This window comes from Pelodiscus sinensis, chromosome 2 (assembly GCF_049634645.1).
Source record: "Pelodiscus sinensis isolate JC-2024 chromosome 2, ASM4963464v1, whole genome shotgun sequence".
In the NCBI taxonomy this organism is placed as follows: Eukaryota; Metazoa; Chordata; order Testudines; family Trionychidae; genus Pelodiscus; species Pelodiscus sinensis.
The window spans coordinates 154,411,707-154,426,552 of record NC_134712.1 but is presented as its reverse complement, the minus strand read 5'-3'; the positions used below and the strand labels follow the sequence as shown (position 1 = coordinate 154,426,552).

At 40.1% G+C, this 14,846-nt stretch overlaps 1 protein-coding gene across 4 annotated transcripts in view; it reads left to right on the top strand.

Moving 5' to 3' along the window:
- The first annotated feature begins 859 nt into the window (after positions 1–859).
- Positions 860–14,846, top strand: part of VSTM2A (V-set and transmembrane domain containing 2A) — a 30,337-nt gene continuing 16,350 nt past the window's right edge. For 2 of the 4 annotated variants that reach the window (XM_006119379.4, XM_006119377.4), the window contains exons 1-4: positions 863–1,375; positions 3,529–3,695; positions 4,753–4,803; positions 11,080–11,416. In XM_006119379.4, the coding sequence (XP_006119441.1) occupies positions 1,297–1,375; positions 3,529–3,695; positions 4,753–4,803; positions 11,080–11,416 (634 nt within the window). In that variant the 5' untranslated portion in view covers positions 863–1,296. Of the gene's footprint in view, positions 1,376–3,528; positions 3,696–4,752; positions 4,804–11,079; positions 11,417–14,846 lie in introns of all 4 variants that reach the window. The other 2 variants (XM_075921657.1, XM_006119378.4) reach the window with 2 other exon arrangements.

Genomic DNA, 14,846 nt, shown 5'->3' with positions numbered 1-14,846 from the left:
TTCAAAGGTATTTAGTATTTCCTTAACACAACAAATACTTTCTGAATGGCTCCTTCCTACAGGCAGTGGGATATTTTGGTCAGAGGGGTCTTTTTAAGACTTTTGAATTCCTCTTATAGTCAAGGATTGCCTCTTGACTGCAATATGGTATCATAGTCTTGTGAATCCCAGTTGATACAAGGAATGTGCAATGAATACAGTTTGAAAGGAAACATTCTTAATATAGTTCAGAAGCTCTGTACTCTCTCTCTCTCTCTCTCTCTCTCTCTCTCTGTGTATATATATTATATATATATATAATTTTTACTATGACACGTCAATAGAATATCAAAGTATCAAAGTCTGATTTTTAGGGAAAATCAGACACAAACAGATGTGGGAGTGTGTACGGACATTTCCCTATATATATCCTAAGATCATATATAAATACATGTAGCCTATGAGCAACTCATCACTTTAAAATCCTATTAATCTATTTAGAAGGGAGAGATGATGGACAACATTTTGAATGAAAATGATTAGGTGAGCATAGTTGTTTGGGGCAGTCAACAAGAAGTTCAACAGCATTCTGATATTATTAACCATTTCCCCCTAAGTTGCATAGGGAGACAGGGAGGAAACCATCAAAAAATCAAATCACTGCATTACCCTCGTAATCTCTGACCGATGTGGGATGCCTGACTGGAAATTGTATCAGTGCAAGAAAAGCACTTTGGTTCCAGACAAAAACCTGCTTTCCTCTAGCCTGTTACCCAGCCTAAGTAACAGTAGGTGGAAAGGTACAGAGACCCCAGAAAGCACGAAGGGTTAAAGGCATCATTGCAGCCATTTGAGGGAAAAGTTGAAGCAATGCAAACACAGTAGACTCCTCTCCCTTCCTCCCCTCCCCTTTCCCTCACTCCCCACTTCCTAAGCCGGATCAGTGTTTAGGGAGGGCAGTCATGACCACGCAATCCTGAGCAGCTGGAGCTGACGTTAGACAGAGCTGCCAGGTAGCTGAAAAAAAGGCAGAGAAGGCAACTGATACCCACTTTTCGACGTTTCTTTTCCTTTTTTCCCCCTAGTCTCAGTCTGGACTTCAAGCATCACAGCGCCCGAGCCAGCGCATCTGAACCCTCAGTGTATTGCAATACTCGCTCTTCCCAAAGAAAAGATTCCACCGAGTCGCAGAATGCTCGCAGTGTCGCAGCCAGGGCTACCGCGCAGAGCCGTTCTGTAAATTGGTGTGTGAGATTCCTTCCTTTGAGGGCACCTCTGGTTTTGGTTACCCTGATGTGACTTTCGCTTCGCTTTGGAATGATGGGGATCTTTCTGGCGTATGTTGGATGCATTTTCTTTTCCGTTTTGTACATTCAACAAGGACTTTCTACCCAAGGTAAGCTCGCGCATTGGCAAATAGTGTGTGTGTGTGTGTGTGTGTGTGTGTGTGCGCGCGCGCGCGCGCTCCGTTTCAAATCCGAAACAGAGCTTCCAAAAAAAGATGCCCAAGAAAATCAGAAATGTCAGCGTTAGAAACGATAAACAAACAGCGGAAGAGGGAAGAAGTTTACTCCTAGTGAAACTAAACCGGGTTCCTTGTCTCGATTGCAAGGAGGAATTTAAAGGAACACGCTAGCCAGACTCCCCCCCCCCCCCAAAAAAAATGTGTGTGTATGTTTATGATGAATGTACACAAACGCATGTTTGGGTTGAGTATATATGTGGGTTTACAGAAAATACCCGCCCATGCATACATGATTATTACATGCACACGTAATATAAGATGGCTAAATCATATGCCTTTCTTAAATATTTCAAACTGTATAGGGTCTGGCTCCCTTTCCACTCTTTCCCGTGATCCCGATTCTCAGACCTTTGTTTCTCTTTGGTGACTAGGGATAGATCTGAAAAAAAGATCGACTTCTTTGAAGACCCCACTAAAAAAAAAAAAAAGCTTGTCTTGCATTCCAAACAGAGCCCGCTCTGCAGAATTCAGTTGTGTGGGACTTTGAGGGCTGCAGTGATCATTTCAGAACCATGGACAGAGCGCCTCAGGCTGTCCTCCGAACGCTGCATCATTTCTGCAACACACAACTCCCGTCTTGAGAGAGAGAAAGAGAGAGAGAGAGAGAGAGAGAGAGAGAGAGAGTGTGTGTGTGTGTGTGTGTGTGTGTGTGTGTGTGTGTGTGTGTGTGTGTGTGTGTGTGTTTTACATTGACCTGGGAGGAAAACTTCTTTCAGCCCCTGAGCACGCTGAAGGAACGGTCATCTTACCCGCTGAATAGCCAGCAATAAGTAAAAATAATGTGGCGGGAGAACACTAGGATAAAAAATGACCAGTCTGTTTATGCCTCTGTTTCATAATGCAGGTGTTTAGAAAACAAAAGGTGGTTCACTATATTCCCAAATCACCTCTTCCCCCAAATAAACTTCTAATAACGAGGTTGGGCGCATTAGGGAGAAAGAGGAACACTAGGAGTATTCCTTCCTGAGCTTTGTCAACCTATAACTACACACAGCTGCGAATGGATGTTGTATTCTTTGAGCAATGGGTCTGCCTGCCCAACCTCTCTCAGATTTCAAGCAGAAGGTTTATTTGATCCCCCCCTTCTCCGCCCCCCCCCCCCCCCGCTTTGGCCAGGGTGCGGTTTATAAGATAAGATATACAGTACCATCAAGTTTGCTCTATTTTGAAATGAGCCACACGTGAAGCTAAGAAAAACACAGGCAGATACAATGCTGACTTTAAGAAATATTGGTGTCTTGCACAGTGTGCATTTGTAGGAATTTGCTAAACCGGTAGAGAGATATAGTAAGGGGAGAGGGGAGAATCATCTCTGAGGACGTGTGAGGTTTGTTCGTTTCGTAAAGTGTGTGTGCTAGGACGAAGAATGATAAGAAATACTGTTTCTTGATTTCATTGTGCCAGCATAAATTACCATAGAAATATACGTGACTCAGTTAATGTGTTTGAAAGGTACGTTTTGATGAGTGATCATAACCCACCCCTTAGCACATTACACAATCTAAATATCTATTTCAGTTAACCATATAGTGTTTAATAATTCAAAGGGTATAGCTCATCTAGGAAATGCAATACATGAGCGGGGTTGATTTCCCAAATGGCCTTTCAGTGAAATCTCCCAACGTGTTCGGTGACATAATGTATTCCCCCAAGGATATTTAGACCTATAGGTAACTTTCTTAACCCGAGAGTGATCAGAGGGGATACTTTGCCTGACCATTAGCCAGACTTGATTACAAGAGAGGAGTTGTGTAGACGGGAGAAAATACATAAATGTGCGATGCGAAACAAAGAGCAGGGGGACGAGAGAAGAAGAGAGATGGGAAAAAGGAGCAAGAAAAGATCAGGAAGAGAGAAATGGGAACGAGATGTAGAAAGGTGGGCAGTGAGAAAAAAGGACAAAGAGAGTGGGAGGGAAACAGGAGAAAAGGTAGGGAGAAAGAAAATAAGGGGGAAACAGATGAAAATGGAAGGGGGAGAGGAGGGAGCGGAAGATCCCAACAAACGGTGTCTTTGTTTTGCAGCAAAATTCACCGAATTCCCCCGAAATGTCACAGCCACTGAAGGGCAGAACGTGGAGATGTCGTGCGCTTTCCAGAGCGGCTCCGCCTCCGTGTACCTCGAGATCCAGTGGTGGTTTCTGCGAGCAGCCGAGGAGCAAGAGGCTGGAGCCGAGGTGACGGGCACTCAGGTACTGAGGCGCCTCCACTGGGTCCCCCCTCCCTTGCAAATGGCCAATCCGCCCAAACACTCCCAAAGAGCGGGAGTCTGGGGGGAGGAGGGAGAGGGCGAGAGAGGATACATTATTCTTGCCGACGGCTTAATGCTCCCCATGAACTGCATCTCAGTAGGCATCAGGGAGACATGCCCACACTAGGGGATGGGTTCTTCGGTGCCTGCCGCTCTTAGGGAAGCGACATGGATAGCTCAAGTCTGAATCCCTTGTCAAAGAAAGCCTATGCTAATAGAGTGCTCCTTGCAGGGCGTGTATTTCCCCAGTGGCAGAATAACACCCCAATCCCCTATTAGCCATTGGTGCACTCGAACGTGTAAGTCTAACTGGGCAGGCATGGAGGGGAACTATTGTGGGGAGCTCTTATATACGCACCTCCCAAAAAATCCATCGCGGGAGCCTTCCAAGTGCACTGCCAGCGAGGACTCTTTTTTGTAGAGAGTCTCCTTTTTTCTCCTTGCTTTGTTTCTGATTGATAGTTAACACTGAAAAAAAACTGGATAGCGGTCAGATCCGAGTCTGTGTAGCATTTCGGGACAACCACACCCGCATCGCCTGCGTTCAGTGCCTCCTTATGTAAAGAAAGGGGAGAGGGAACTCTCCCTTTGCTTTAAACATTTGAAGGGGGGGAGAGGAGATAAGCATCGTCTCTAACCTTTTCACCCTTCCCTGCCCTCCCCACGCGTATTAAGCTAAGGGCCAGTCTCGCCGCCTAATCCTAACAGGGTGCAAAGTGACAGCGTCATCTCCAAAGCAGACCCTAGGCATCTGGTCTAGTGCTCCAGTGTTTGCCGTGTGCACGCGCCTGTCATGCTGGCTGCCGCATTAGCCCTTGTTCCGAACCGACGCTGGCTTCGCGCTCCCAACGAGGTTGTGCCGATAGGTGGCGCCCTTAGCACGCGAGTGTTCCCGGAGAAAGCCCGGCTGCTTTGCCTTAGGGATGGTTTGGCAGAAGGGCCAGTAGCCCAGCCCGGCACAGCGACTGCTGGCCACAAATGTGATCCTTTCCCAACAGGTGGAGCTCCTGCCAGAGAGAGACTTGGACAACGACGGAACAAAGATAAGCGTAAGTATCTGACGCTAAATGAGAGAGCATCTCTCCAGAGCTGATGACACTCTTGCCATCTGATTTCACACGCTTCCAAAAGTCGGTGGGCAACCAACTTGTTATAGGGATGGGGCTTACTTTGGTTTTTCTGTTCCTCCCTCTCAGGCTGGTTACAGGATGTGACAGACTTCTGGACAGATATTTTCGTAGCCCTGTACACAATATGACAGGAACAATACCGCCCAAGGGGTCTCATTAATCTGCATTGGTACAGATTTCCTCAATAGAAGTAAAATCAAGGGCCAGGGCATGCTTGCCACAAATATTCCTCACCCTACACAGAAAGGTGGGTCAGTTTCCTCCTGAGAACTGCTCCCCATTTCAGTTGAACCCAGGCATACATCCCAAGGTCTTGCAGAGGGCTCTACATTGGGGCTGGGATCTGCAGGAGTATGTCACCTAAAGTCCCCACCTATCCATTTCCAATTAATCCCTTCTGTTGGATTGACCCCAGGAGAAGTTGATCCAGACCCAGAATTCTAAAAGAGGAATACATTTTGTTGCCCTGAAACCGTATTTCCCTTCTGGTGGAGTAGGTACCTACTTAAATTGATTCAGCTACTTAAATGGGTGATTTCAGAAATTTGTGAAAGCTGGGAGCCAGAGGCTTCTGGCCTGATAAGATCCAAGATGTAATTCTTCCTGTGGTAATACCTCTTTTGCTTTCATTAGGTGTGCTCTCTGTGTAAAACCTTCAAGAATAGACTCTAAAATACTGGAATTAACTAGTCCCCATTTGGATATTAATATTTCCATGCAGTTGTGGGTCAGGCAAATGCTGGGCCTGGGCTCTGTCAGAAGCTGGGAATGGGCAACATGGGATGGATTACTTGTTGATTGCCTGTTCTGTTCATTTTCTCTGGGGCAAATGGGATTCACCACTGTCAGCAGACAGCATCCTGAGTAAGGTGGACCTTTTGTCTGTCCCAGCATGGCTGTTCTTATGTTCTTATGGAGCTTGTAGCAGAGAGTGGAGGGCACAGAAGCCTTTTCCCTCTTCTGCAGTCTCTGCACTTACAGGAGGAGAGGGACTACCCCCTTTCAGTGCCCTAGAGATTTAAGGTGATAGGACCATAGTGAATTCTTAACAAATACTGCAGTGTACACATCTCACTTGTCCTGCAGAGGGATTTTGCCTTTCAGATAAACTCCATTTTGAACTCCTGCTGGAGCAGTGCAGCCCAACACAAGCACAGTATGGCCCTAAATCATCAACAACCACATTAACCAGCAATATATACTAATCATGTATATTAAATACTTCACTCCCTTCTTCTCTGGTGCCTACAAGCTGACTAATTAATATTAGATTGAAGGGCAGTTGGCTGTAGCTGAAGTGACATTTTAATGTTCTGTTAAACAGTGTACACACTTTGACCACAGTCCTCTGACTCACATTTCCTATGTTGCTTGCCACTTTACCCTGTAAACCCATTGCATAACAGATCATATGTTCTGATAAGGACTTCTGATTGAGGCTTTTTGTGTACTAACACAATAGAAATACAACCGCTCCTAATAAACTCTCTAATTACTCAGCACCTACTCATTCAAAACTCCCACCAACGTTCATAGAAATGTTGACTTAATACAGGATTTGGCTCATGTTTGTTACAGTGGTCAGGCTTTTGACAGTAAATGTGTCTCCTATTATGTATGTTAATAATTAAGGCCAGGATATTGTATTATACAGCCCAATATTTTATAGACTTGTGTAATAGATATTTTATATTTGTAAAATACATTAACTTGATATACTTGTTATAAGAGGAGACTACTTTTTCTTGGATGCATGAATAGAATTCACATTAACATTAATGGAGTTTATACTTAAGAAATGGAGAATAAACCATGTCTGCATTTGGTAAATCCTTATGAAGAGATGGTAAAAGGTGGAGTCTGGGTTTTTAACAATGATGAAACTCACCTTTTCTGGTGATCAATCACCTAACAGATAAAGTTCAATATGGGACACAAGCGAACACCAGCTAATTCACACTAGGGAACAGGTTGTCCATCTCTTCATGCACCTATCAAAATTGTATAGGGAAAAAATTGATCATGGGGAAAATCAGTTTGAGTTACATGTGCTGGAATTCTCATCCTCCTAGTACTAAGCCATCATTGGAATTTCTAAATAGTATAGATGACAATTTCCTAACTCAAAAAGTGTTGCAGCCAATATGGGGAAATTATATATTAGACCTTGTCCTATCAGATAAAGAGGGACTGATCACAGAACTATAAATTAACAGTAGCTTTAGTACACGTGATCATGACTTGATTACTTTTAAAACATGCAAGAAGAATGAAATCCTGGCCTGAAAGGTGTATATGCGTAGGTATATAAATTGTACTTTAATAGACCAGTTTCACAAAACTGAAAACAATTAAGAAACAAATCATCTGGAAGAAAGAATTTAATTAGAAAAATGTGAATGATATTTGGAAATCATTTAAGAATGCCTGACTAGATGCCTCAAAAGCCACAATCCTGCAAAAGAAGAAAAATGTGCTGGTTAAAAAACAGAACAAAACCTACCTGGTTTGAATGGGAAGGGAAGACAGCTATAAAAATAAAAATAAATAAAAACAAAGAAAGGAGAACTTGATAGTAAATAATATAAATAAGAAATTAGGAATTGAAGCAAATTGGTCAGGGAAACCAAGGGACACGAGTTGAAAGCTATGGCCAATAGAGTTAAAGACAATAAGAAGCAGGGATTTTTTTTTAATGTATTAGGAACAAAATGAATCCTGACACAATTACTGTTCCATTACTGAATGGAAATGGTAGAATTATATATAATAATGAAAAAAAAGGCAGAATAGTTTAATACATATTTTTATTCTGTATCTGGGGGGAACAGATGGTTTGGTTTCATCAACTGATGAGGACACTCTTCCCATTCCACTAGTATCTTTGGAGATCACTTAAGAGAAGTTACTAAGTTAGACATTTTTAAATCTGCAGATCCAGATCACTTGAATCAAAGATTTTAAAAAGAGCTGACTGAGGAGCTTACTGGTCAGCTAATGTTGATTTTCAGTAAGTCTTAGAGCACTGAGAGGCTCCAGAAGACTAGAAGAAAGCTGATGTAAGGCCAATTTTAAAAAGGGTAAACAGTATGACCTGGATAATTATAGGCTTGTCATCCTGACATCGATCGCTGGAAAGCTAATGGAGTGCCTGATAAGGGACTTGATTAATGAAGAATTAAAAGAGAGTAATATAATTAATACAAATTGACATGGATTTATGGAAAATAGATCCTGTCTAATGGAAGGTTTTTTTTTGGTCCAATTACAAATTTGTTTAACAACGGTAATAGTGTTGATATAAAAACTTAAACTTCTATAAGGGGTTTGACTTGGTACCTCAAAATATTTGCTAAAAAAACTAGAACAATATAAAATTAACATGATACACATTATATGGATTTAAAAAAAAACTAGTTAATTGATAGTTTTCAAAAAGTAGTTGTAATGAGCGGGTCCATTTCCAATGGGGTCCAACTGGGATTGGTTCTTTGCTCTAGGTTATATAGTACCTTTAACAATGACCTTCAAGACAATATAACATCCCCATTGAAAAAGTATGCACATAACATTTAAAAATGTGGGAATGAATGATAAATAATGAAAAGAACAGGTTGCTGATTCAGAATGATCTAGATTGTCTGTTAAACTGGGCAAAAGCAAACAGTATACATTGTAATAAGGCTAATTATAAACACATATGACTGGGAACACAGAATGTAGGCCATACGTGCAGGATGGTGAACTCTGTCCTTGGAAGCAGTGACTCAAGATGATCAACTCTATTGTAATTAAGTCACCCTCTAGCTTTCTTTTTGTTTAGCTAAATTGATTGAACATCTGGAGTTGATAAGTATGTGTATGAGGGACATATTTAATAATGGGTCTACAATCAAGCAGCGAAAAGCAAAATGCTATCTGATAACCAGAAGTTGAAGACAGGCACATTCAAACTGCAATAAGGTGTCATTGGTTAAAATAATTAATCCTTGGAACATATTACCAAGGGTCATGGTAGATTCTCCATCACTGTCAATTTTTAAATCAAGATTGGATTTTTTCTCTGAAAAGTTATTTTGGAGAAGTTCAATGGCTTGTATTATACATGGTCAGATTAAGTGATCACAGTGGTCTTTTCTGGCCTAACAATCTATGAACATATAATTTGGAAGAGGGATACTATAAAATGAAGCTAACTGTCATTGCATTTTAAAATTTAGAAATGGCCAAAGAGAAAAGACATGTCTCTTCACCATCATTGATTTGGTTGATGCTGCATGGAGATTCATGAAAGCAGAATTTGGCCTCACAGAGGCAATTTCCACATTGACTAACCTTTCAATTTCTCTTGTATTGTTTTTGATGAGTGGATCAATATAGGCATTACATTACTATTGATTAAGGTTAAGGGAAGGGGGAAATACCTTACAGGAGTGGGAGGGAAGGAAAGCCCCCTCCAGAGCCCCTTCCCTGCATAGGGTAGCTTCAATAGGGGACTATGTCAGGCAGCCCAGCCAGAGGCTGCCAGCAGTTCTTTCGCCTGCAGTTAAGGTGGTGAGTGCAGAGGAGAGGGAGGGGAGAGCCACTTGCAAGAGTGGGAGGGAAGGGAAGCCCCGAACTCCTTCCCAGTATGGGGAGCTGGGAGAAGGGAGGCAAAGGCAGCCACAGCTGGGCAGTTCTTTTCAAAGCTTTTTCTTGCAAAGAACCTCCTGCATGCCATATTAACAGATATGAACCTGGAAAGCCAGTTAAGAATAGCAACATCTTCAGTTCTAGCAGACATAACAAGGCTCACCACACTAAAATATTAAATAAAAAAGAACATCACACCACAGTAAAGGGTTTTCTGGGATTTGTGTGTGTGTGTGTGTGTGCGACAGAGACAGCATGTGTATTCATGCACATGTGTGCGTGCCTCAGTTTGGGGGGGTTGCTTCTCACTTTTGTGTGGCCCCCAATTGATATCCTCTTGGGTTAGTGGCCCCAACCCAAAATGTTTCTCCACCTATGATCGATAAGGAAAGAAGTGTACAGAAAAAAAATTGGCTACTTTTGCTAGGGTAGCTTGGTACCTTTTGCTTATGAGTACATTGAAATGTCTTGTTCTGTTTAAAAAAAATACATAATTTATGCTTTTAAATTAATTATACAAGGTGAAAAATGTTACATTGCCTTAGGATATCAAAGGCTGCATTGAATACCTCAGTATTAGTTGATGCCTCCTAACATAACAGAGTATGAGCTATTTTCTATTGTCAAATCACAGATATGTCACAATATTTTAATTAGCACATGCTTCTATAAATAAGAGGGGGAAAAAACTGGCTACATGTCACCAGATGCTTCATCATTACTGCTAAGAAACTAATGTACACAGGCTTCTACAAGTCTGAAGGAGACGCATTTAATGTTGTGATAATTTTTAAAACAATGAAGACTACAAGTTAATCTAATAAAGAAATTTAAACATTGGCAAACATCTCCAATAATACTGCTAATATAGTGGTTCAAAATCTGAATGATTCAATAAAGTCATCTAATTGGAAAGGTTTAACCAAAAAAATGCACTGACATCAGCTTCATGCAAGAAAGCTCATTAAGAATGCTCATGATCTTAAAGAATTAATTAAGGAGCATGGCAGACGAGGTTGTTTGTCTGAGGCCAATTAACATTTCAGAGCATACCATCTAAATAGATTTGGAATTAAGTCACCAGTTGTCCCTATGCATATAGAGAGCAAAATTAATCTTTGGTATAACTTAAACTGAAGTAAGCAAAATTACATCATATTGATTTAAGACTATGGTCTTTTATGGTCTGCTACATGGCATTTAGACACCAGGGACTGGCCCCTTCCAACTTACTTGGGGTTTTGGGCTTAAGCTTCGGGGCTATTTAACAGATGTGTAGACTTCCAGGTGCATGCTGCAATCTGAGCTCTGGGACCCTCCCACTTTGCAGATCTTAGAGCCTGGATTTCAGCCGAGCTCAGAAGTCTACATTGAAATAAACAGGCTTGCAGCATGAGTCATGTAAGCCCAAATCAGTAGGCATGGGCCAGCTCTTGGGGTTTAGCTACAGTGTAGACATACCCTTAAGATAGCTGCATTCTGTAGGTCGCTATATGCTTCATAGAGAAAGAATGGCAGAATGATAATATCTGACAGTATTTTTTGTTCCTGGACAAATTTCAGACAGTGAAAGTACAAGGGAATGACATCTCCCACAAGCTGCAGATTTCAAAAGTGAGGAAAAAGGATGAAGGCTTGTATGAGTGCAGGGTGACAGATGCCAACTACGGAGATCTTCAGGAATACAAGGCCCAGGCATTTCTTAAAGTCAATGCTAACAGCCACTCTCGGCGAATGCAGGCCTTTGAAGCATCCCCAATGTGGTTGCAAGGTATGAAACCTCGCAAGAACATCTCAGCAGCTGTTCCAAGTAGTGTTCATAACTCTTCCAATCAGCATCTGCGCTCCACATCCAGCCCCGAAGCAGCAGCTAAAATCCCAAAACAGAGTCCACAATCAGGTATGATAAGCATTTTGAGCATTTTATTTAATTTAATTAATTTATTTATTTCTAACCAGCGCACAACATGAGGTTAACTCTAACAGAAAAGGAAAGGTTGGTGCCCAATAAACATTCTCTGCATAATTAACTGAAACTAAACATTATGGGTAACATTTTCAAAAATGTGTAAGAGAATTTGAGCTTTAGTACCTATCTCATTTATGAAATTTGGACTTAGACTCCTAACTCACTTAATTTTTTTAAACAAATAATGCATTGTGTATGCTTTAGGAACAGATGCACAGAGAATGATCATTTGCCACTAGTCAGTCATCAGACTAAAGGCACTCATATGGCAATGTCTCATTTTCTGTGTCACAGAAATTAATCTCTGTTTTATTTGGAAGCCATGAATAACCTTCACTAGCATGAGTGTTTGACACCTAATTTACAACAGGGATTAGAGTGTGGTCCTGCATGGTTTCATGATACTGATGGTGAGACTGAGGGAATGAAGAAATAAAACACGGATGAATGATCAAAACAAGTGCTTTAGAAATGCAAAGCATCTAAAAAAAAGTTCTGAAAAGTCAGTTGTGCAAGTTAAAGCTTCTGAGACTTTACATGACCTTCTTATAGACCAGATAGGGAAATATAGCCTAATAAGCATATTATACATGGGTGTACTACTGGCTAGAAAACCATACTTAGGGTATGTCTACATTAGGAAATTATTTAGAAATAACTACATTCAAAATAGTAAGTCCTGATTTTATAAAATTGAAATAGCAAATCCCCACAACGGGAGAGCCTCAAAATTAATCCAAGGCAAGCTCTATTGTGGTGGATGCGCTACCTCAACCTAGAGCCCCAGGAATAGCTATTTCAAAATAGAAGCAGTGGATTGTTCACACTAATGCTATTTTGAAATAACTATTTTGAAACACGTGCTATTCCCAGAGGAAAGCAGGAGTACAGATTTTGAAATAACCAGCCCCCAATTTAAAAAAAAAGGGGGCTTGGTAGCATGAGTGCTTCACATATTATTTCGAAAGAAGGGGGGTTATTTTGAAATAATTCCCTAGTGTTGACCAGGGCTTAAAGAGTAGTTATCAATGGTTCACAGTCAAACTGGAAGGATATAATGAATGGGGATCCACAGAGGTTTTTTCTGTGTCTGCTTCTCTTCTATAGCCTCATAAATTATTTTGATAATGGCATAGGGAGTACACTTATAAAGTTTGTGGATGATACCAAGCTGGGAAGGGCTACAAGTGTTTTGGATGACAAGATTAGAATTCAAACTGAACTTGACAAATTAGAGAAAAAGTTTGAAATTAATAGAATGAAATTCACTAAGAACAAATACTATGTACGACACCCTATTTCCTCTTTTGAGTGCATCCATTATTTTGAAATATAACGGCCTTGCTATTCTGACGTCCCTGTAAACCTCATTCCATGAGGGTTAAGGGATGTTTCGGACTAGCACTTTATTTTGAAATTACCTTGAAATAAGGTATGCAATTGAAAAAAATGGGGAGTGTTTGATCTGGAAAGAATAGACTGAGAGGAGACATAACATTTTAAGTATGTAAAAGATCATTATAAATGGAAGGGTGATAAATTGTTCTTTCTTAACCACTGAGGACAGGACAAAAAGTAATGGGTTTAAACTGCAGTAAGGGCAAATTATATTAAATATGAGAATGAACTTCCTAACTGTTAAGAATAGTTAACACTAGAACAAATTACCTAGGAAGGTTGTGGAATCTCCATCATTACATGTTTTTAAGAACAAGTTAGACAAACACCTGGCAGGGATGGTTCTTAGTGCTTACTCCAGGATACTGGACTAGATGACCTATTGAGGTCCCCTCCAGTCCTACCTTCCAGTGATTCACAGGTATACTCCCATTGACTGAAAGAGAGAGCAGTTCAGCAAGATATTTAAGGATGTGCCTAACTATAAGAACATAAATAAAGCTCTTAAAATGGAATATTTTGATATTAGAAAATGCCATTTCATCAAAACTGAAACTTTTTATGGAAATGTGTTAATTTCCAAAGAAATTCTATTTTGTTAAATAAATAAAAACGAAAATTGTGATAAGTCAATACATTCCAGTGAGACATTTTTTAATAGAATATGTTGATTTTTCATATCAAAATGATGTTCTGTTTAGAATTTTCTTTTCTTTTATAGGGTGTGTCCAGACTACAGGGTTTTTTTCTTTAAAAAGTGGCCTTTTTTTAAAAAAAACTTCACCTGAGTCTAGACTGCTGCCACCTTCTTTAGAAATTAAATCAAAAGAACGCAGCAGTTTTTTCAATCTCAGAAAACCTCATTTTACGAGGAATAATGCTTTTTTTCGAAAGTGCTCTTTCGAAAAAAGGTGTTATTGAACTCAAACAGGGCTTTTTCAAGAGAGAGCATCCAGACTGCCTGGATGCTTTCTTTCGAAGAAGCGGCTTGCCTTTTCAAAGGAAGTGATTTCAGTATAGACGTTCTCTTTTGAAAGAGGCTTTTTTGAAAGATTCTTTTGAAAAAGCCTCTTTTGAAAGAGGCTTACAGTCTAGACGTACCCATAGAGTGTGTGTGTATATATATATATAAGTCTTAAAATATGAAAATTGAAATACAATGCTTCGATTTTATTGAAACAATTTTTGATTGGCCTGAGCAACATTTTTACTGTCAATTTTATGTCACATAAATCCTTCATCCTCATTTAGATTCAGAATAAAACTAAGCTCAAAATAACAGAATTTCCTACAAATCAGAGCTTGAAATTCTCAAAAAGCTCTACATATGAGTACTTCCCCTTAAGTCACTAGGACAAGATAGAAGCTTAACGATAGACACATACTTAAGTACTTTGACCAGAATATGGATGCAGCAGTAGTCCAGCAAACTGCTCTGGTAGTATCACAGGTATAAAAGATTCAATATTATAATTCAGGTTTTTTTCCAACATTTTGCTCTGGAAGGGCAGTGTCCCGTCAGTGATCTGGACACAAACCTCTAATTGAATTGTACTGGTATTTCAAATTCAAAATGATTTGCAGTCATAGCTCTGAATGGACAAGAAGTATGCCTCTTTCAAATGGTAGTTTGTTTTCAAATATGGTATTTATTGTCATTTATTGACAATAGAGAGTCATAATAATAAAATATTAGGAATTTAATTTCTTATCTATATGTATGGAATATACAAAATTTCATGTGCCATACACAAAGACAAGTTCACCTACTGAAGAAAATGGATTTTCACCAGTACTGAATTGACTCATTATATTTTATGTTGAATTCTTCTAATAAACACTCAAGTGCCATAATGTAACTGACAGTGGATTCAACACCAGTAGTTTAACTTTTGAAGCTCAAGATCAGTTTCCTCACTGAGAAGATTGAGCTGATTTTTCACTTTCAGTCTGATTTGGTAAT